General features: G+C 41.2%; 3 protein-coding genes and 2 long non-coding RNA genes across 15 annotated transcripts in view; 3 read left to right on the top strand and 2 right to left on the bottom strand.

Moving 5' to 3' along the window:
- Window positions 1-13,610, bottom strand: part of trio (trio Rho guanine nucleotide exchange factor) — a 50,503-nt gene extending 36,893 nt beyond the window's left edge. The window contains exons 1-6 of one of the 8 annotated variants that reach the window (XM_089467713.1): window positions 13,126-13,610; window positions 12,205-12,619; window positions 6,231-6,789; window positions 4,021-6,168; window positions 1,773-3,671; window positions 1,500-1,703 (exon numbers count right to left, since the gene is read on the bottom strand). In XM_089467713.1, the coding sequence (XP_089323839.1) occupies window positions 1,500-1,703; window positions 1,773-3,671; window positions 4,021-6,168; window positions 6,231-6,789; window positions 12,205-12,383 (4,989 nt within the window). In that variant the 5' untranslated portion in view covers window positions 12,384-12,619; window positions 13,126-13,610. Of the gene's footprint in view, window positions 1-1,499; window positions 1,704-1,772; window positions 3,672-4,020; window positions 6,169-6,230; window positions 6,790-12,204; window positions 12,620-12,993 lie in introns of all 8 variants that reach the window. The other 7 variants (XM_089467714.1, XM_089467715.1, XM_018006776.2 and 4 more) reach the window with 7 other exon arrangements.
- LOC149268989 (uncharacterized) lies at window positions 589-9,256 on the top strand. Its single transcript, XR_016269863.1, has 3 exons — window positions 589-705; window positions 765-1,130; window positions 8,726-9,256. It is a non-coding gene; the product is annotated as an uncharacterized LOC149268989 (long non-coding RNA).
- Window positions 13,611-13,836: 226 nt separating the features above from the next.
- On the top strand, window positions 13,837-15,106 carry LOC108613375 (oxysterol-binding protein-related protein 11). Its single transcript, XM_018006785.2, has 3 exons — window positions 13,837-14,292; window positions 14,349-14,745; window positions 14,815-15,106. The coding sequence occupies exons 1-3, from the start codon at window positions 14,205-14,207 to the stop codon at window positions 15,020-15,022; spliced, it is 693 nt and encodes a 230-aa protein (XP_017862274.1). The 5' UTR covers window positions 13,837-14,204; the 3' UTR covers window positions 15,023-15,106.
- An 82-nt stretch (window positions 15,107-15,188) lies between these two features.
- Window positions 15,189-20,778, bottom strand: part of bab1 (bric a brac 1) — an 80,266-nt gene continuing 74,676 nt past the window's right edge. The window contains exons 2-4 of one of the 4 annotated variants that reach the window (XM_089467724.1): window positions 19,697-19,754; window positions 19,177-19,601; window positions 15,189-18,595 (exon numbers count right to left, since the gene is read on the bottom strand). In XM_089467724.1, the coding sequence (XP_089323850.1) occupies window positions 17,519-18,595; window positions 19,177-19,601; window positions 19,697-19,754 (1,560 nt within the window). In that variant the 3' untranslated portion in view covers window positions 15,189-17,518. Of the gene's footprint in view, window positions 18,614-19,176; window positions 19,605-19,696; window positions 19,755-20,778 lie in introns of all 4 variants that reach the window. The other 3 variants (XM_089467723.1, XM_089467721.1, XM_089467722.1) reach the window with 3 other exon arrangements.
- LOC149268987 (uncharacterized) overlaps window positions 19,521-20,778 on the top strand; it is a 41,653-nt gene continuing 40,395 nt past the window's right edge. Inside the window, exon 1 of the long non-coding RNA XR_016269865.1 lies at window positions 19,521-19,655. This is a non-coding gene — a long non-coding RNA (uncharacterized LOC149268987). The remainder of the gene's footprint in view (window positions 19,656-20,778) is intronic.

Genomic DNA, 20,778 nt, shown 5'->3' with positions numbered 1-20,778 from the left:
ATTAACTTTTGGTAACAAATTTCAGAGAAAGTGTGTTTTTATTTATTTTTTTATTTAGTTGTAAGCGAGTAACGTTAAGATTGGCTGTAGATGTTATATGGGTTGGGGATGGAGCAACTGCTGCTGCTGCTGCTTCTGCTGCGGGTGCTGCTGCAACGAATACGCCAAGAAGCGTTCGCGGGCGTTTGACCGCGCATCTGCAGGCTGGCTGGCTGGCTGGCAGGCAGGCAGGCAGGCAGTGAAGCTTTAGGAAGAGACAGTGACAGCGACAGCGACAGCGATGACAAAAAACACACAGACGCGACGATGAACCTATTGGCTTTAACTCTACGAATCAACTGGAGCAGCAGGCAGCGGCCGCTACGCAACGAAGCCGACAGCAATAACAACAACAACACCAACAACAACAGAGCAGCGCGTGAACCGCCAAAAAAGAAAAGCTTTCAAAGAGAGCGCGTGAGCGAGCTAGAGCGAGAGACACTCAGGCAATTAGCGCGCTAGCTAGCTGCCATACGCTGCGTATACGTAATGTACGTGAAGCTAAAGCTTTACTCTCTCTCCCTCTTGCTCTCTCACACTCTCATACACTGGTTTTATTGCTGTTATCTATGAACGACATAAAAGCTATACAAAAATCTCATACAAGCATTGCCAAAAATGTCGAAAACAGTTACAAGAGGATCTCAAGAGCAAAAGGGGCAAACGGTATACTAAATATTTTATATTTTTATATTATTTTTTCCAATTTAGCAATTTTATTGTAGATTTCATTTGGAGCGAAAAGTCTGAGAGAAAATTGCATTAACCATGAAAGAATGTCGCATAGAAGACTTTCATATATAATTCAAAGAACATACTTGCACACATACACGTACACACACATATGCACCCACGCACGAGCAAAAATCTCATTAAATCCTGCTATGAATTTTAAACATATTGCAGACAAGCCCGAAAACTAGTTCAGCAGCAGCCAATGGAATGCCAGCAGGAGCTACCGCAGCAGCATCCTTAACAATAAAGCACATAACGTTGAAGAGCGAGAAATTTGAAGAGAAAGCCAACTGCAGAGAGAGGGAGAGAGAGAGAGCGCGCGCTTTAGTGAATGGCATACACGCTTTTCATGTGAGGTAGGACCATGAGAAGCAAATGAGCTTTCCTTGCACAACAAACGAAAACTTTGAAAGCTGCTTAACAGCGCGCTGTTAAGGTTTTGTATAAGTAGAAAACTGTTAAGTTGCTAAAGTTTCGCATATGAGCCACTGTTAAGAGTAGCAGAGAATGAAAAAAATAACAGAGCGAATACTGCTAACAGCGGTGATAACAACTGTTTGCTGGTCAGCTAACAGCGAATTAAGACTAACAGACACACTCTCAAACTGCCTTTTGGCGACTGTTAAGATAATAGGACTCAGCTATAACAGAACAGCTTGCTGCTAACATCTGTTTACAGACAAACTGTTAACAATCAACAAATTTACTTGATATAAAAAACGTACCTTATTATCACTATCTGTAGTATTGCCCGATCCAAAGCTGGCCAAAGAGCAGCGATCGTGATCATTTTCAGTGAGTGGCTCATCCAGATCACGCGAGGATCGCTGCGAGGAACCCGAATGCTTGGCAGGCGACTTTGGCAATGTAAGCGAGGTGCCCGAGAAGCAAGTTTCCTGCATGACCTCACGCAGTTTCTTGACCCAGATCTGAAAGTTCAAGAAATACAATATTAGTAGGGCATTTACTCATTTGCTATGAAATCCAAATCTCATTACCTGTTTGGTCTCCAGGCCGTTTGCTTTGAGCACAATGCGACAATCGGATAGCATGGGCGAACGTCCTGTCCACACAGCAAACTTTGTCTCATCGCCTTCGATGTGCTCCGTTATGCCCATATCGGTGGTCATCAACTTGCTCTTGAATTGATATTTGACCACATTCGATTCTTTGACCTCCTTGGCGAACAGTAAATACAGCTCGAATAGGAATACACGACGCTCGCGTCCTTTGCGTATTATTTGCTTTGTGTCCCACGCCTGGAAGGCATCCTGTAGCACTACCTCTCCGAGCTTATCCACCGAGACATCACAGTTCTCGAGCAGGGACAGATGCATGGCATCATTCGCTTTTTTCGGCACATTCAACATGACCTCGAGGCCTTCTTTGATCTCACCATGGCTGCCCTCGCAGCACGACAGCAGATCCTTGAGCAGCAATTGATATTTGGTAATACGTTGCACGGGTTTTATGAGATATGCGGGCAGCGGATGCTCCACTTCGAGACGTCGTTGCAGCTCCTCGAAATAATTGCCCGCATGCTGCACGAGCAGATTATTCGATGTCGGCTTATTCTTGCAATAGTGCACATACATATCGAACTTAACAGCCCAGGTGACAAAGCAATGGCCCACATCCTCCGGCATGGTCTCATACTTCTCCAGCTCCTTCAAAAAGATCTTCTGATGGAAATGATGTATTTCCCGGATGTTACCGAAGATGATATCCTCCTGGCCAACCAGAGCAGCTGGCACGTTGCGTCCACTGCGAAACTCCTCGAGGAAACATTTAATGCAGGTGGCCAAGTCGTTGACATAGGCTCGCTCCGTCTGCATTAGCTCCGCCATGATGAACTCTTTTCGGCGCGCCGACTTGCGTTTCTCCTCGTTGATCTCTTTGCTGATGGCCGAGCTAGCTGAGGTGGTTAGCTTTGCCTCCAGCGTGGGATCGGAGTGTCGATCGGTGCTGCCGGATGCGCTGCTAATCGAGCTATTCGCGTCCGATTCGGGCTGGAGCAGCTGCTGCTGTGACATGCCCAGCGATTTCTCCAGCTGCTCGCAGTAGCTGTCCATGCGGTTGCTAAAGTCCTTATAGCGCTGATCCACTGAGGCGACCCACTGCTTAATCGAACTGGCATGCGCATGCCCCTTCTCCACCAGACTATCGGCCAGCTGGATGAGCAGCTTTACTCGCTCCCGTGTCTCCTTAGCCGTGCTGCGAAATTCGTTGTGCTCCTTGAGTAGTCCCTCCGTCTCCTCCCTGGTTATGCCCACCAGATTCGTGCGCGACGATAAATAACCCTCGCCCGTGTTGTGTATCCATTCGATGGCCTGTTTGGCACTCCTTTCGAAGAGCACAAATTGCTGGCATTGATCCAGCGACTTCTTGCGCATCGTCCAAAAGTCGAGTACCTGATTCTCCTGGGTGAGCAATTTGTCCAGCTTACTCTTCACATGCGCCTCGCAATTGCCCTGGGTATATTGATAATATTGTTGCGAACGATTCGCATATTTGAGAAATGTTTCCGCCGTACGGCGTGCCAGGGTGCAGGCCTTTAGGAATGCCTCCTTCTGCTCTTGATGCTTCGATATTAGCTGCACAATCGTTTGGGCCTTATCACTGCTGCCGCCACCTCCGCACCAATCGTCCTCCCTGCGGTATTCACGCTCCAGGCTGTCTAGCACCGAGCACACCTGCTCGGCTGTTTTGTAGAAATTTATGGAGGCTGTCACCAGCTTGTGACGCTCCTCGGCATAGGTCACCAGCTGTTGCCACTTTTTGGTTACATCGTCGCTGATCTCACGTATCGATTTCGGATCGTAGTGATTCGCATTGATCAGCGCATCTGCGCGATATCTCACCTGCACAGCTGACGTGTGCGTCTTCTCAATGGCAATCTAGAGAAAGGATACATTGATCAATTACATAAAACAAATAACATTTAACTGTTAAGTTGACATTTGATGTGTCAAAAATATCTGCTGTTGTGTCTATTCATACTTTTATAAGCTGCTATGTTAAAGTTAAACAGTGTCATATCAGAATATAAGAACATGTTAACAGCTTCTCTTCAATTTAACATTGCTTCTATTAACATAACATAGGCCAACGAGAAGCAAATGCATTATGCATATTACATTAAGAGAGATCTGTAAAATTTTACTCAACAACATTAACATTAGCGGCCTCATGTTAAAATTATCATTAGCATTAACAGCTTTACTTTAAGATCGATTGGCTCTTTACCTGAAACTGTTCGTGTTCCTTGCGTAGCTGCTCCGCCTCCTGCAGACTGTTGGGCGTTAGAAAATTAGCCGTGAGCATTGCCTCGCCATTGCGAATCCAGGATATGACCTGATTGGCATCGTTCTGGAACTGACAAAGCTGCACAGCCTGTTCCAGCTTTGCACGCTTCGCCTCCGACAGCTCCTCCAAGTCGATTTCCCGCTCACGCAAGAAGTCCAACAGATATTCGATTCGTGCCTGCGCCGTATGTGTGGCATCTGCCATGGATATGAAGCCAGCGTTCTCGAAGAGCTGCAGCAGATCTTGACCCTGTTGCAGTACCTCGTACGTCGTGTTCTGTATTTCGGTTACGGATTCGTTGTGCATGCGAATGAGCTGTTCGGCTTTCTGGTAGTCGCGCGAGAGATCTGCATGCTGCAGCTCCTCGGACCACATCTCCAGCTGCGAGGACAGTTCCATGGCATCGCGCTCAAAGTAACGTAAACGCAGAATGAGATCAGCACGAAATTTGCGCGCCGACCACAGCTCCTCGACCTCGATCTTCTGTTTGCTCAGCTTCTCGAGCGTCGCTTCGAGCGCGGCCAGCGAGCCCGTATTGTCCACATACTCGAGTGCGCGCATCTCCTGCAGCAAAGCCTCTCCCTGAGCGATCAGTGTCATGCAAGTGTTCACTGTGCTGTCCTGCTGATCTCTGTATTGTTGCAGCAAACGCTCGATGCCCTCGAGGTTCTCCTGCGAGAGGCGCGTCTCATCTGTGCTCACGTCCGTGCGCAACGACTCGATCCAGGCTGTCACCTCCTTCTCATGCGTATAAAATATGACAGCCATTTCCAATCGTCGTCGTCGCTGCTCCACACGCTCGGCAAAGCTCGCCACCTGCAGCTCCAGTTCGTGGGCCACCGAGTAAATCTCATTTGGATCTGCTTCGCCACTGCGAGCGAGCTCTTCCGCAGCCGAGAGTAACTTCTCAGCATTGCTGTACGTGTTCTGTGCCACATTCTCGAAATGCTCGTGAGATTTCTGATAGACGCGCGCTTTTTGCAGATTGCGTCCAATACCCGTATTCTTGCGTAGAAAGACTTCGCCATGGTTCTTCAGCCAGTCGAGCACCTGCTTAACATCCTCCTGAAAGAGACGTAGCGCCAGTGTTTGATGCAATCGAATCTTCTCCTGATGCCATTTGGCCTCCAGTGTCCGATGATGTCCTAATATTTGGTGTATAACAGCGAGCACATGGCTGGCGCCTTCGCTATAATCCGCCGCAGGATCTGGCCGTTCATATTTGTTGTAGCCACTGCCGCCGCTATTGCCGCTACTATTCTTGCGATGATCGGGTACACCCGGCGGCGGCGGTTGATTGCAAACGTGCACTAGATGATCCAGCTGATAGAGCAGCTTCTTGCTGGTTGAATGCACCTCCGTATAGGCCTGGCACATGGCCTCGTATAAGGACTGATGTGTCCTTATGGCTGTTTCCAGGCTCTGTATATCCGAGGGCAATGGCTGCGAGGCCTGACAAGCGGCTGCCCAACTGGCCACACTATTGCAGTACTGCTCGGCCTTGTGATGGAAGAGAACGCTCAGTTGCAGCACAGCCGTGCGCTCGTCCAGCCCGGCTCCGAAGTCCTTCCAGGTGCGATCGAGCCGCTGGGCCAAAGTCTTAATATGCTGCGCTGCATAGTGTTGGCTCTCAATGAGCCGAGCTGCCACGGCCAGGATACGATCGATATTCACATTGACATTCATCGAGGCAACGGCGAATTTCTGATGCTCATCCTGCAGCAGCTTTGCGCCCGAATAATTGTGCCCGATTTCCACATAGCTCATTTGGAATACATCCCGATTGTGCAGTATCCAATCGAACATCTTCTCGCAATCCTGCTCGAAGAGGCGCCATTGAAAGCATTGATCGAGTTTGACTTTTTTGTGCTGCCAGAGCATAAGCAAGCGCTCCTGACCCGAGTGGATGAGCTCGATTTGTCGCAGCGCCTTATTAATAGCCGCCGACATGTCTGGATTATTGTGGCTAGCGACGCGTGCGCCCTGCTGCTGTTGTTGTTGTTGCTGTTGTTGCTGCTGTTGTTGTTGCTGCTGCTGTTGGCCAGCGGAGGAGGTGCCCGAGTCGGAGCAGTCCGACGTGGAGGCGCACTGCAAAAGATTAAATTCTCAATTAACATATATACACTATATTTATTTAGATGTCAACTAACCTGCCCTCCTGCTGTGCCGGCATTGGCAGCAGCTGCCATATTGATCTTTGTCAGCAGCTTCTTGCCCTGCATATCCAGATCCTCAATAGGCAGCTTGGTGATCTTCTTGCGCATCTCGTTGTGATGATCGATGGCCAAGCGGGCCAAACTCACATCTTCGGCAAAATCGTTGCGATGCAAATCCTCTTGCAGATCATCGATGCGATCAGCCATATCGCCCGCTTGCCAAAAGAAGTCCTCTATGGCCAAGCGTGCATCGGTCCACTGCTGATGATCGTACACCTGCTGTCCATCGAAATCGGATGTTAGCTGATGCGATTCGGCAATTTTGTTGAGTGCCTCGATCGATATCGTTTGCGTTTCGAATTTATATTTGTTGGAACTGATCGAGGCGCGTTGCTTCTGCCAGAAATTGTCCGGCTTGATGATCACCACGTTGTGAATGTTGGCGCTGAAATGCTCTTGGAGCACCTTCAATATTGTCTTCACATTCGTCGAACAGTTGCCATTGCCACGCATATCAATAATGACTGTGAAGCCGAGATTCTTGGCCGCATCGCTGCAAGTGAAAGGTGACCATTAACATAACGTTCAACGTGATAGTGAGCGAGCGAAAGAGAGAGATGGAGGAACGCAGAGAAAGAGAGACAGAGACGCGCAGAGCGAGTCAGCAAAGTGTACGTGAGTGAGAGTGTTGTTGTTATTATGCTCTAGGAGATTGTATACTCAATATGTTATGAAGTATGTAACATATCGAGAATTTAAGATCAGTAATGATCTTTAGATAAAATACAGGAAATTATTAAGAATACTCTTTGTATAACACTTTAAGCACCAAATGGAGTATTTATGAAATAGAGAAAGCATTGATCATTAAATGATCATATATATATTATATTGATAACTGTTGACCGACGATCCTCACTACAATCATATACAGTCAAAATGCATATTGTTTATTAAACGATCTATTCTCTTCATATATACTTGATATACATATCTATATAGATCCCCTATCCGTCTACATATCAAACTATTTACCTATCGATCTATCTAAAGATCTTAAATATTAATTAACATCGTATTCGCTGAAAAGTTCATCAATCGGAGAGTTCAATATCCTTTAAAATGTCGATAATCCTATTAATCAATTCACACGATCAGCCCAAAAAGGTACAATTTATACGAAGTGTTATTCCCTCACATATTTTACGCTTTCCCTTACATGGTTCTCTCGATAGATCACTATGGCGCCCACTCTCCACATAGTGTATATAAACTTCTGCTATTTATATCACGAACATGAAATAAAACCTAACTGTTCTTTCTTATTTTCGTAGTTCGATTTGGTCAGATTCTTCGTTTGGTTCGTTGCTCTGTTTACGTCTTTTGCATAAATTACGACTTTTTCACTGGAAGAGCGTCGAGCACAATTTCTATATAACTTTGACACCAATTTCAGTTAATAATTTCCTAAAGACCCTCCACACCCGTTCAAGAGTTTTGCATTGTGTCGTGCTTTGATTTGCATTCTATTTGAATTTTAATCACATCATTAACCATAAATATTTATATTTTATTTTTATATCTCACTCTCGCTGTCTCTCTCTCTCACTTTTCTTCGTATGCCTTGTTCACACTTTTTAAGAATGCCATTTTAGTCGCTAAGTCATGACTTGCTGTTGTTTTTCTTTTTATACCCTGAACCCATTGAAAATGGGAAATCAGGGTATAATGGTTTTGTGAAAAGTATGTAACAGGCAGAAGGAATCATCGCAGACCCCATAAAGTATATATATTCTTGATCAGCACGACGAGCTGAGTCGATATAGCCCTGTCCGTCTGTCCGTCCGTCCGTCCGTCCGTCCGTCCGTCCGTCCGTCCGTCCGTCCGTATGAGCAAAAGGATCTCAGAAGATATAAGAGCTAGAGAGCTGAAATTTGGCATGCATACTCGTGTATACCATAGGCAGTACAAGTTTGCTTTATTTTTTCGATAACTCGTCCGATAACTTTTTTATCGAGAATAATCGAAAAATCGACATTGTTTTTTCAGCTTAATTTGAACATTTTTAGACCTGGAGACTTCAAATTTGCGTTGTATATAAAGTTAGTAGATACAAAGATTTTGTAATTTACAGATTTTGGATACCACGCCCCCTTCGCCCCAAATTTGTAAAAAACGCATTTCAAGTACTAGAGACTTGTGCTTTGGAATGGACACACATTTTAGCTACATGATTACGCTCTAAAAGTTTTATTAGGATCGTATGTCTACAAAAGAAATTATTCAACAAATAAATTCTCACACTGCAGTGCAGCCCAAGCGCAGCCGCTGCTAGCTGCGCAGTTTGCAGAGCGCGTGCTTATACGTGCATGTGTATGTATGTGTGCATAATAGAAGTCCAGAATGATTAGAATATCAGTTTGGAGGGTTCAGGGTATCTCCTAGTCGAGCAGTCTCGACTGGAGCCTTCTTACTTGTTTCTTTTTTAGCTTGAGATTCTCGTGTGGTTTCTGCGAACGCATTTCTAGGGGTTTACCCTTTAGAATCGACCAAAATGAAGAGGAACCAAAGCAAAAAGACGCTTCGAGCTCTACACTGCTCAAGAGAAAGGCATAATTGTTGAAATATTAATTGAAAAATTGCTCAAATTGATTGATTGACTGAATAAAGGGAAATGGGCAAACTATAAAAACTTGCTTGAGGGCCGGAATATATTTTCAATAGCAATTTGTTTATATAAGTTTATTGATTGATTGATTGACGATAAACCTAAGCTATAAATGCCAGCCAGAGTAACGTTTTCAATTAGAAGTGTTTTTAAAGCTAATTTCTGTATATAATATAAATTTGGAATCACACCTAGATTTGAAAGCAAAGCCCTTACCTTGGGCATGTTTATATCATTTTTCTTTCTCAGTATTCTAAAGATTTCTGTATTCACATTGCAGTCACCAACCCAACTTTGTGTGTGTTCTTGAATGACTAATAACAAAACAGAATAAAAATAAATAAAAAAACAAACTGGGTGCACGACATATTTATGGGCGGAGAGGCAAACGTTTAAATAATTCTTTCTTTCATTTGTTTATCAACAGCTGAAATCGGGGAAACAAGCTGCCTCGAATCAAATCGAAATGCCATACAAAAAATCGTGTTTCTTCTCGAATGTCGCCCGTAGGAAAAGTTCGAAGACAAAAAAAAAAAGCGAAATGCGAACTAATCAAAAATCGTTTATTTAACCCATAAATCGTTTGGAAATTAAACAAGGGATTCACAAATGGCATCAAAACGAAAAGAAACGAAACAAAATGAAATGAAATGAAGCGCCAAAGGAAGTTGGCCTCGAACGTGTCTAAAATTTTGAGCGCCCATTGTTGTTGTTGCATATATTAGTATTGCTATTGTTATTGTTGTTGTTCTTGTGGGAGTGAGTTAAACAAGAAATTTGCATTGACGCGCGACTCAGCTGCCCAAATGAGCGCTAAAGACAAAGCGCGCCCCAGCGAAGGAGAAGAAATAAACAAAAATGTTTCGCATGAAAACAAAATAAAAAATAAATAAAAAGGAACGACACAACAACAAAGGAAAGCAGAAACAAAACAAAATAAAACAAAGTTATAAACCGAAGAAAATAACAAGAGAGATTTCAATAACGGTTGACCAACTAACTGATACCCTGTTATTAGGCAGAAGGACATTAAACATAGGGTATGTTTGATCTATAAGTGAAATCATTAAAAAGGAATAATTAATATTCTATGTATGTATGTATATTGATAATTAATGATTTCAACGACTAATTGATATATTGATAAATTGCTCATATCGTTAATAATCGATATACAATATTAATTATTATTGTTATTATTATATTATTAGGAAGCAAACGTAACCAATATACCCTATTTTAAGCACTTCGTATAAGTACGGAGCATACAAAACAGAAGAAGCGATAAAGCGCACATTTGGGCAAACAGCCAAGAAGGCAAGACGCAGAAGAGAAAGAAAGAGAGAGCACGAGAGAAAGAGGCAGCTAGGGGAAGAGAGAGAACAACGTAATTCTGAATGACAGCGCGGCGATAAGACAAACACGCCGTGCCGTCACTACACTTCGTATATATACTAACGTATACATACATGTATGTATATATGTCCCCATTGTATGTATGTATGTATGGCCCCACCAAAACAAATGATTGCGCGCGCTTATCAGTCAAAGTTGAGGCGTCAGCATTTGAGATTTCTAGCTTGAATGCTCGTTTATATGTGGGCCAAAGAGATAGCGCTTACTAATTGGGGGCGGGGGCCACAGCCATCAACAGTCACCAATAGGTGGCGCTGATAAGAAAGTGCAGAGCATGGGAAAATGGGGAACAACAACAACCACACGCTGTTGACTGTGATTCATTAACGTCATTTTCTTTCTTTTTGGGTCTTCGTTGCTTTTCACTACTCAACGAAAAATCTTGTGAAAATAGCTCACGAATTTTCCAATGAATAAGCCAAAGGAAATATATACATACATATAATCACATACATATATACTGTATGTCGCAATTTTCATTGAGAGGTGCACATCAAAAATTTTATGACTTGTTTTTCGGGTTTTTAAGATCAATCAAGATCATTCATGAGAAGCATTTCTGCCTAGCAATTGTTGAGTGCTTTATGGCAAATTATATTCGACTTAAAACAAATGGTATTGCAGTAAGCATACCCTGTAATTTAGGCATTTATATAACAAGCTTATATTGTATATATGATATGAATCAATACAAATCGTTTTGCATGTCCTCCCCTGAGTCCATGCAAAGTATAGGGTATGTCCAAGTTGCCTCATATCAACTAAATGTAGTATTGTAATTTATTGTATTAGGTTCGTGCTCTCAATAATACGCTTTGCTCTATAGCCTAATAAAAATCATGTACAGTGAACACTCATTAGCGAAAACAAATGACATACGAAGGCCAAATTTAGAATTATTTATTTAGAATTTAACCTTTAGAATCAAAGATGGTAATTCAAATTTCTTAGTCATATTTATTGCTCCCCTTTAATATTTACTTTAAGCTCTGTTTATAATCAAATCGTATTGGAAGACCATAAAGTTCTTTATAATCCTACGGTCCGTATTCCAATCGATTCCAGGTATAAATTTTATTCAAATTCAAACATAAAACCAAAAAAAAAAAAAAAAATTAAGAAGAAATATTCGCATTCCACCTTTCATTTCGTTTGCTTTGCTCTGTTTCGCTTTTTCTTAACTGCTCAAAGCACTTTGACTCTTGGCCGCCTTAATTCGCCAGAAACGAAAACAAAAACAACAACATTAACAGCAAGAGCAACAACAGTAACAGCCATTTAACAGAGCTTTCGACTCACGCCGCATTCTTTTGGCAAACGAGCATCGCGAAAATGCCGGTTTACGCGTTTTGCTTTTTGTTATGTATTTTCTCTATTGCCTTCTTTGTCGCACAGATTTATGCAATTTGCTGTTTGCCAGCTACCGAGCGAAAAAAGTACAAAATGACGATGAAGAAGCGTAACATGTCTGCCTCTCCCTCTCCCCCTCTCTCTCACACACACTCACAGAGAGCTGCATTCAATGTCAGCCTAGGCTGCAAGAACAACACCAACAACAATGTGCGTGCTGTTTGCCATTGTCGACGACGACGACGACGACTGCGACGCGACTGCGACAGCGGCTGCTTGATGATTCATAAAACATGCAAGAACTGGAAAATCAAGTGGAATGCATGCAGCTGCAGCTGCGCGGGTGAGGCGACAGCCAAAAACCGCAAACGAAGCGCAGCGCAGCGTCAGCTGACACAATGGCCTCTCATTGTGAATGCTGCCTGCGATTGTGAGTGCGAGTGCGAAAGAACCAATAAACATTTTGCAACAATAAGTAAATAGAAGTAAAGTATCGATGGCAGTTATGCAGTATCGATTGTTTACATTACTCACCTGGGTATGCTAATCAAGTAGATAAGCAGGCGACGCAAATCCTCCGGTTTGAGGCGATCCCGGCGCGGCGTTGCCGGAAAACATAATAATGGTCCACCACGCCTATCACGCCCACCAGTGAGAAATACAACGCGCTCCTGCAGCAGAGTTAACAGATCGCGGGCACGTTGACCATCCATGTTGTTGTTTGTATGTGTGTGTCTGTGTGTGTGTGTGTGTGCAGCTGTTTTAATAGTCTTTAACTATTGTGAGGGTAGCGCAGCATAACGGACTCGCCTTCAATTTCACTTAATTTGAAATATTTATTATTAATTTAGTTGTTGTTGTTACACTTTTGCTTGCTTTGAAGGCTTTCATTGATTTTTGCGAATTTCTCGCTGCCATTTTTTTCATGGTCAACGCAGCAGCAGCGGCACTATATATGTATGTATATATACACATGCATGTGTTAGTTGGGTGTGTATGTGTGTGGGGGTAGGCGGTTTGTTTAGAAAAAAGAACGGACAAATAAGAAAAATATATACAAATGGTCACACTCAACACAAAGCATATTAATTACATTTTAGGCAAATTTTGTATCATATGGGCAGCCCCACACAGACAGATAGGGAGACACAAGCACGACTACACAGACAGATAGGGACGCAAACACACACACATGACACGAAACACCCCCACCGAACAGCGGTTAAATGTTAAATGTCATAAATCAACTCTACGCCGTGTCACGCAATGGCCGCATAAAGCATAAACGCGGAAATACATGCATATATACATAAACATACATACACATACACATGCACATGTATATGTTCTTATTTTTAAAACACACGCGTGGGCGAGGGGCACAAGGGAGATATGTTGTTATTTTTTGCAGCTGCACAACGCGCGCGTTTAATAATTTTTAATTGCCATTTTTACAATATGGGGCTTTAGTTTTACGAACTCCATCAACAATCACATCATCCGCCTTCGACGCACATCTTTTCACAGTTGCGTCTCGTTTCGTTTCGTTTGAGATGTTGTCTGCGTCTTGTATCGCCTCCTCTCGCTCACTATATACGTCTCTCTCTCTCGCTCTCCCTCTTTCCACCTTCTGCTACTGTTACTTCTTCATCTTCCTCTTCTTCAAACCAACACTAAAAACGCTTCTGGGATACAAATTGATTTTTTTCACTCGTTTGCGTTTGTTCTGACTGCATAAATGCACATTACCATAACACGCGCGTTTGCATTGTTTCATTTTCGGCAACGCTCTGATCATTCACATCATTTTTATTTACACTTGATCCGTATTTATTTAAACAAATTTGCGGAGCAACAAAAATTTTCGCGAAATTTATGCGCTTCGCTCACTTTGTTGTTGCACTGTTAATGGTTCTTGCTTGCTATGTTAACTCAAAATGGAAATGTTAGAGCTAAGAAGAGTGACCAGTTGCGTGATGACCAAAAAATACCAAAAGTATACATAAAATATGTTGCTAGTATTTTTGTATGCTGGAAATGCCAATTAGACTGTTGTTGCTCGCCAGTTGTTATTTAAACTATTAATAATAATTATGTTTATATTATATCCAAAAGGATTTTTTATTTAATAGCCCAATTCGAAATAAAAATTCTAGCATGTTAAATCATAACGATGTGATTATTCAAATTATGCGGCCCCTTTGGGAATACCAGCTGGTTCGATCAATTTACGACGATCTGGCAACTCTAAGTCATAACAAGGCTGCCACCACTCACAACCAAATCATCTGCTGATTTCGACAAGCAGGCAACACTACAAACTTAATTGCAATAAGAATTTTATATTCCTTCTGGAAAATAAACAAATTGTAAAAATTCTGCGTAAAATCAAAGTTGCATTGCATCTGAAGAAGCGCCGATCGAAGCACAAGCCCGTAGAGCAACAGGCACTGTCACAGTCACATCCACAGCAACAACAACAACGCCACCATCGCTGTAACCAAGACGACGACGGCAACGCCAGCTGCAGCCAGATGGAAAGCAATTTGAATAGAATGATAAACCAAACGCTGCGTCATCCGCTCAGCGGGCAGCTAAGCAAATATACAAATGTAATGAAGGGTAAGGTAAATGAAATATCACGGTATACTACAATTTACACAGTCGATCTCTCATAGGCTGGCAATACCGTTGGTTCACTGTGGACGCCAAGACGGGATATTTGAGTTACTATTTGTGCGACTCTTCGGCTGTGGGCGACGACATTGCGCCCTCGCCTCATGTGCTGGCCAACACTCCGCGGGGTCAGGTGCAGCTGGCCGGCGCCGTTGTCTATCCCAGTGACGAGGATTCACGCACCTTTTCCATTGCCTGTGCTTCGGGAGACACGTTAAAGCTGCGCGCCAGTGATGCACGAGCTCGCCAGGAATGGGTTGATGGACTGCGCGCCGTCGTCGAGAGCCACACACAGGCCATGGACATAAGCAACTCATCGCCATTGCCGGCACGCGAACTGCTGGCCGCTTCGGATGCAATGGTTGCCGCTCGACAGGCTCTATTCCTCACCGAACAGTGGTAAATCCAATCTCGCCATCCCATTCTATATTAGCTGCTCTACAATGATCTCTAAATTGTTCTTTCTAGCAACGCTTCTTTGGCACGCGCCATTGAAAACATTGACTGTGCTTCCTTTTCGCCCACGGATCCGGACCTATTGCTGCTGAAGGCCATCTCCACGGCCAGCACACAGTGTCTGCATCAATGCCTTGGCCTGCTGCAGCGTCACCAGGAGATCAATCAGCCCCAACTGGAGGAGGTGACGCCGCCAAGTATTAGTTTGGCTCTGCAGTAGCAAATCTAAGTTAATTTCTCTTCTGTTGTTATCAAAAAGCAATAAAAAATAAAATACTGTAAATACTAAACAATTACCAAATAATTATATGAACCTAACATTTATTTAGATAGATAATATAATATATAGTATATATTCCTGATCAACAAATCTTGCTGGGCGTAAAAAAAACTCGTACTCTTCCATTTTTTTTTGTTTTTATAAAATATTTTTTATTCCATTTTTTTGTTGATTTTTTCTTTCTCTTTTTTTTTTTTGTTATTTGATTAATAAGAAACATTCATTTCGACATTTAAAAGTTAATTTGAACATAAAGTTTTGCACTAAAGTTGTTTTGATAAAAAACGTATAATAATTATATATATATATATATAATGTTTATATATATACTTTCTGGAAATTTTCGGTTAGCTTCATAAACATATTTTCCTTTTTTTTTTTTAATTTAATTATTTTTTTGTTGAAATACTCGTAATATACCAAATAGGTAGGGAACATTAGAGTCTATTTCTTAGGGTGGTTGGGGGGATTAGTTATGAGAGTTACATACATAGATATACATATAAATTAATATATATATCTACATATCCGTCTATATGGCTATGGCTATTGTATAATCTGTAAATACTTTGTTATATATTTTTTTATTTGATTTTTAATTGCCGCTTGTTTATTTATTTTCTATTTGTATTATTATTTTTATTTTAATATTATTTTTTGTGTGCTTGCAAATGAGACTTGTTTTTTATTTTTATTAAAAAAAAACACATATAAAATGTATTGCCGAAAGATTTGCCTAAATGTTATTTTTCCTCTTTTTTAAAACTTAATACAATACTTATATATTTATTTAAAAATATATATAGTATGTATGTATATGCCAGACTTTTTCTAAATTAATTAACGAAAGTTGTTGATATCATTTTTCCTTTTTTCAGTTAAAAAATGTAAAAAAAAAAGCTTAAGTTAAAATTAATGCTAGAAAAGGCACTTTAGAAGAGTAGAAGAGAAATTGTTCAATTTTGTTAAAGAATAAATTAACAAATAACGTTTTAGTATTAAAAGTTTAGCAATAATTAAAGTTTCCGAAGCCTTCAATTTTTTTGTTTTATTTTCAACAACTTTCGTTTACAATTTTCATTTTCATAATTTTCTATAAATTTTGTTTTGTAAAAAGTTTCTTATTTTTTTAGTTAAAAATTTATTTTAAATTTACAAATTTGGGGTTTTTCTCTCTCTTTACTTTTTAACAATTTCACTGAATTTAATTCCGAAAGGCATTTTTTGTGAATTTTTTGTTGTTTGTTTTTAAGACCTAAACATTAAATTTAGTTGTTTCCATATTTTTAGTTTCCATTTTTTAATGCACATCCAAAAATTTTTAGTTTTAATTTTTTTTCTTATAATTTTTGTACACATATATTTTTATAAATTAAATAAAACTGGGCACACAATTTCTATGATTTAAATAATTGTATTTTTCTTTTTAATGTTTATTTTATTTATTTTTAGTTGTAATTTCTTCTGTTGAAAAACTGTTTTGTGGGATTTGCTGTGGAATGTTCCAGGGTATTTCTTAGAGTTTTCCATTTTATTTATATATTTATATAGTAAAAATGAAAGAGATCGCAATTTAATTAATTTTTTAACATAATAATACTCTTTTGATTTTTTTTTAATTAAAAATAATTAAATTGAAGTGGACCGACAGAAACAAAGGAACGAGCGTTCGAAATACTAATATGCATGATATATACATATATATGTATGTATGTATGGAGATGTGCATGGATGGTCTCAAAAATTAACAAACTTAAATTAAATAAATAAATAATTCAAATATGTATATTTTATGATTAAATTATCTAAATGAGAATATGTATTTTACGGAAATTAAAAAATACAATTTTTTATGTAAAATAAGCATTAAATTATATATATAAATTACTTAATTCAAAATTAAATAATTATAATTAAAATTTGCTTTAAATATTTTATATTGTTCTAGATACTTTAAGAACAATATGCATTTAAACTAAAAATTATTTCGTAGATATATAAATTGACAATTAAAATTTTTTAAATAATACTTACGAAGAATTAATACATACTAAGACTGACATTAATTTTATCAAAAATACAAAATAGTTTAAATAAATCTATTTATAAAAAAAAATTAAAATTATTTTTACTAAACAATTTTTTAGTGATAATTTAAAAAATCTTTTTTAGACTTGTCAACTTTTCAGACCACTTTCGTATACATTACACACACATAAATGTATATATGTATATATATAATTATAATGTATAACTCAATTTATATACACATATGTATTTCATATTAAATACTATATAGTTTAAATCAGATTTGTTAAACCTTTAAAATTTCCATTTTTCTCAAATCTCAATTGCTTAATTGAAAGGAAAATTTGTTGCTCTTTTGATTGATTGATTGATTTAGTTGAGTTTGGAGTTGGAGCTGGAGCTTCGACTCTACTCGCCGCTGGTCGTAATGGGCTCCACCTTGATGGAGCTGCCGCTCCCGCTGCCAGTACTACTGGCGCACATCTCTCCACCGGCTGTGCCGCTTGCTGCTCCAACGGGCGTTCCGCTCGCTGCAGGCGTTGCTGCTGCTGTGGTTGATGCAGACGTGGAGGTGGAGGAGGCGCCCACTAGCTCTGCCAGATCCTCGGCAAAGAGTCGCGTAGGCGAGAAGTCACGCTTGTAGCCCAGCTCCAAGCCCAACTCAGATAGCGGTGAATGCAAGCGCGGCGGACTGCTCTTCGCCTTGGACTTGTCCTGCTGCTGCTGTTGTTGCTGTTGTTGTTGTTGCTGGTGTTGTTGGTGCTGCTGTTGCTGGTGCTGCTGTTGCTGTTGCTGCTGATGCTGCATGGAACTGGCACCGAAACCGGATTTGTGTGGCTGCATGAGATGCGAATGCGGATGTGTGTGCGGATGCTGCACTGCAGCAGCAGCGGCCGCCGCTGCAGCAGCTGCTGCTGCCTGTTGATGCAAAGCGTGCTGCTGTTGCTGTTGTTGCTGCTGCTGTTGTTGTTGCTGTTGGTGCTGCTGATGGAGCTGCAGCTGCTGCAGATGATGCTGCTGCTGCTGACTGAGTAGTGCAGCCGCTGCCGGATCTCGATGCAGTGCAACGGCCATGCTGGGCGGCAGATTCGGCAAGAGGCCGGCGGGACCGCAGGGCGAGGGCGCATGCCGTGCTCCCAGCGATGGATTTGAGCCACTGCTCAATGCTGGCGATATGCTAGCCCGTCCCGCTCCGCCCGTCAAATGGGGCGGCAAATTGAACAGGCCCGGCGGACCCGGTGGGGGTGGTTGCGGCCCCGCCTCCCCGTGCTGATGCTGCGCTGCGGCGGCCATTTGCATCTGCTGGCGTATATTGTGTGCAACGGCAGCCACCGCTGACATCTGCTCCTGCGACATTTGTTGCTCCGCACCACTGGCAGCGCCTCCCACGGCGCCGCCACTGCCCATACCATTGGGACAGGCCAGGGCGCTGAGGCTGGCGGCTCCTCCGCCAACCGGCTGACCTGGATAGCTTAGCGTCATGTCCTGCAAGGGAAAAACGGGCTAACCCGATCGGGAGTTTAGTGTGTGGGTGACTTGAAATGAAAGATATTTGAAACAACTTGCGAAATTCGAATTGCAAATTTAGTTGGTTGCGGCTGATCGTTGACATATAGATCACTGCTATAAAACAGCACAGAGGCATCGATAGGTGCTTGACATTTTACTCAAAAGGCAGCTTTCTGATTGAACAATGTATGCCATCGATATTTGCTAAAGCAATTGTAATACAATCAGATCACCGTTTTACAATAAGAAGCATCGATACTTGCATCAATGCTCAATTAGTACTTATTGTCTTTATGTTAATCAAGCATTTAATGCTAAATTAATCTATTAGCTCTGCAGTCCAACAAAACCAAATCTCTGTTGATAAAATGTTAAGCTTAACAGTCGGCTTAAGGACCATTTAACAGGCATCGAAATCACATGCTAATCGATATCAAGTTAATCGTGAATAAAGATGGCTGCATCAATTACTGCGTCGTAATTTTCTTTTCATTTTTTTTGAAGTGCAAATGCTATGAAGTTTGTATAGTGGTGAATTGTGGCTTGTTTTAACCTACCGAATGCCGACCGTACGGTGGCATATGTGCTCCTAGGCTATCTTCCTTTATGTCCTTAGTGTCGCGAAACACGACCGTCTTGATGACGCCCTTGATATGCTCATCCGGCCAGATACCCAGGAGAATGCGTTGCGGTCTACCTCGTCCCTTGGGTCGTAGATCGGGTCCGCCATCGATCGAGGGGCCGAGCATATTGTGCACCCGATTTGCGTAAAGCACAAATGTCGGATAGGGTATATCGTATTTTCGCGCCGCTTGTGATAGTGAAAGTCCTTCCTTTAGTACGCTGAAAATGGCTTCGGCCATCGTTTCGGGTCGCCATGATTTAAGTGGTCCGCGTTCGCGAAACCGCATGTGATGCATTAAGTTTTGATTAGTGTTCCAGCATTTTTGCCACATCGACTGCAGCTGATATTGATAGCTGTCTGCTGGAATGTTCGAGAAGGATACATACAATATAACGGAATGCAATGCATTGGGTGAGTGCTAAAACTACCAGCTTTTGATCGTCTATACAAACCTGCTAAAGTTGAGCCACTTGCGCCCATCCAAGCGTGTGAGTTTTCCATCATTTTTGCCTATCGAAAATAAAGAAGAAGAGAAGCATGAAAAATAACGGAAGTCAGTTAAATTTATATAGAGAGTGAGCGAGAGGGGGCGAATTAATTGCATATCTATATTTGCTGCACAATGAATGCACTGTCGCCATTGATGTAGAAGAAGATCGACCTATTTTTTTTTTTTTTTTTTTTTTTTTTTTTATGAAATAGCTGTTAAAGAGTAGGTCGGGTATATGGGTTGGCAGTCGACGGTAAAAAAAATAGGAAAAGTAAAGAAAATATTTAAAGTATTTATTCAAAAACAAAAAATAATATTAAGAATAATAATATAAAAATTATAAAAAAATACAATTTAAAAAAATAATAACTGAAATTTGATTTGTATAGATCCAATTGTAAAAAACTTTGCTCGAGTTTTATTAATAACTGTACTGTATTCAGAAAATTGTTGTGTGGTTATTCCGTAACCAATTATTAGGCTCAATAAATAAAACACATAGAAAGTAATTATAATATCTGGGCTAAGACTTAAATTGTTTTACAATTAAGCTCAACATCAATTGCAGGGCATTATTAAGTCGTATAATTGTCATTGATTTACCATAGTAAATATTCATATAAACATACATATATACATTGCAGAGCATTATTAAGTCGTCTAATTGTAGCTCTGAATGGTTCTCAACCAGTTTGGAATCTAATGCTAACGATACATTTAACTGCAGTGCTTGGCCTGCAGTTGTGAGTTGTTCGAGTGGCTTTTCCTCCTCGTTGACGTTGACGTTACCGTTATCGTTGCCGTTACAGTTACCGTTACCTGTCTGTTTGCCGAAGTACCGTTTGCCGAGTGCTTCGTATTGAATTCACTAATTGCATAACAAAGTAACATTTGCATATTGTGCCACATATCCTTAAACGTGTCTATGTATGCCCACTAGAAGGTGAGCCACGCCCCGCTGTTGCCACCCAACCATCCACACTATCTATCATTCTCTATCTCTCTCTCTCTCTCTCTCTCTCTCTCTTTGGCTCGCTTAGGGGC

This window comes from Drosophila arizonae, chromosome 4 (genome assembly GCF_054131065.1).
Source record: "Drosophila arizonae isolate 15081-1271.41 chromosome 4, UAZ_ARI_1.0, whole genome shotgun sequence".
NCBI lineage: Eukaryota > Metazoa > Arthropoda > Insecta > Diptera > Drosophilidae > Drosophila > Drosophila arizonae.
This window is presented reverse-complemented; position numbering and strand designations above follow the sequence as displayed.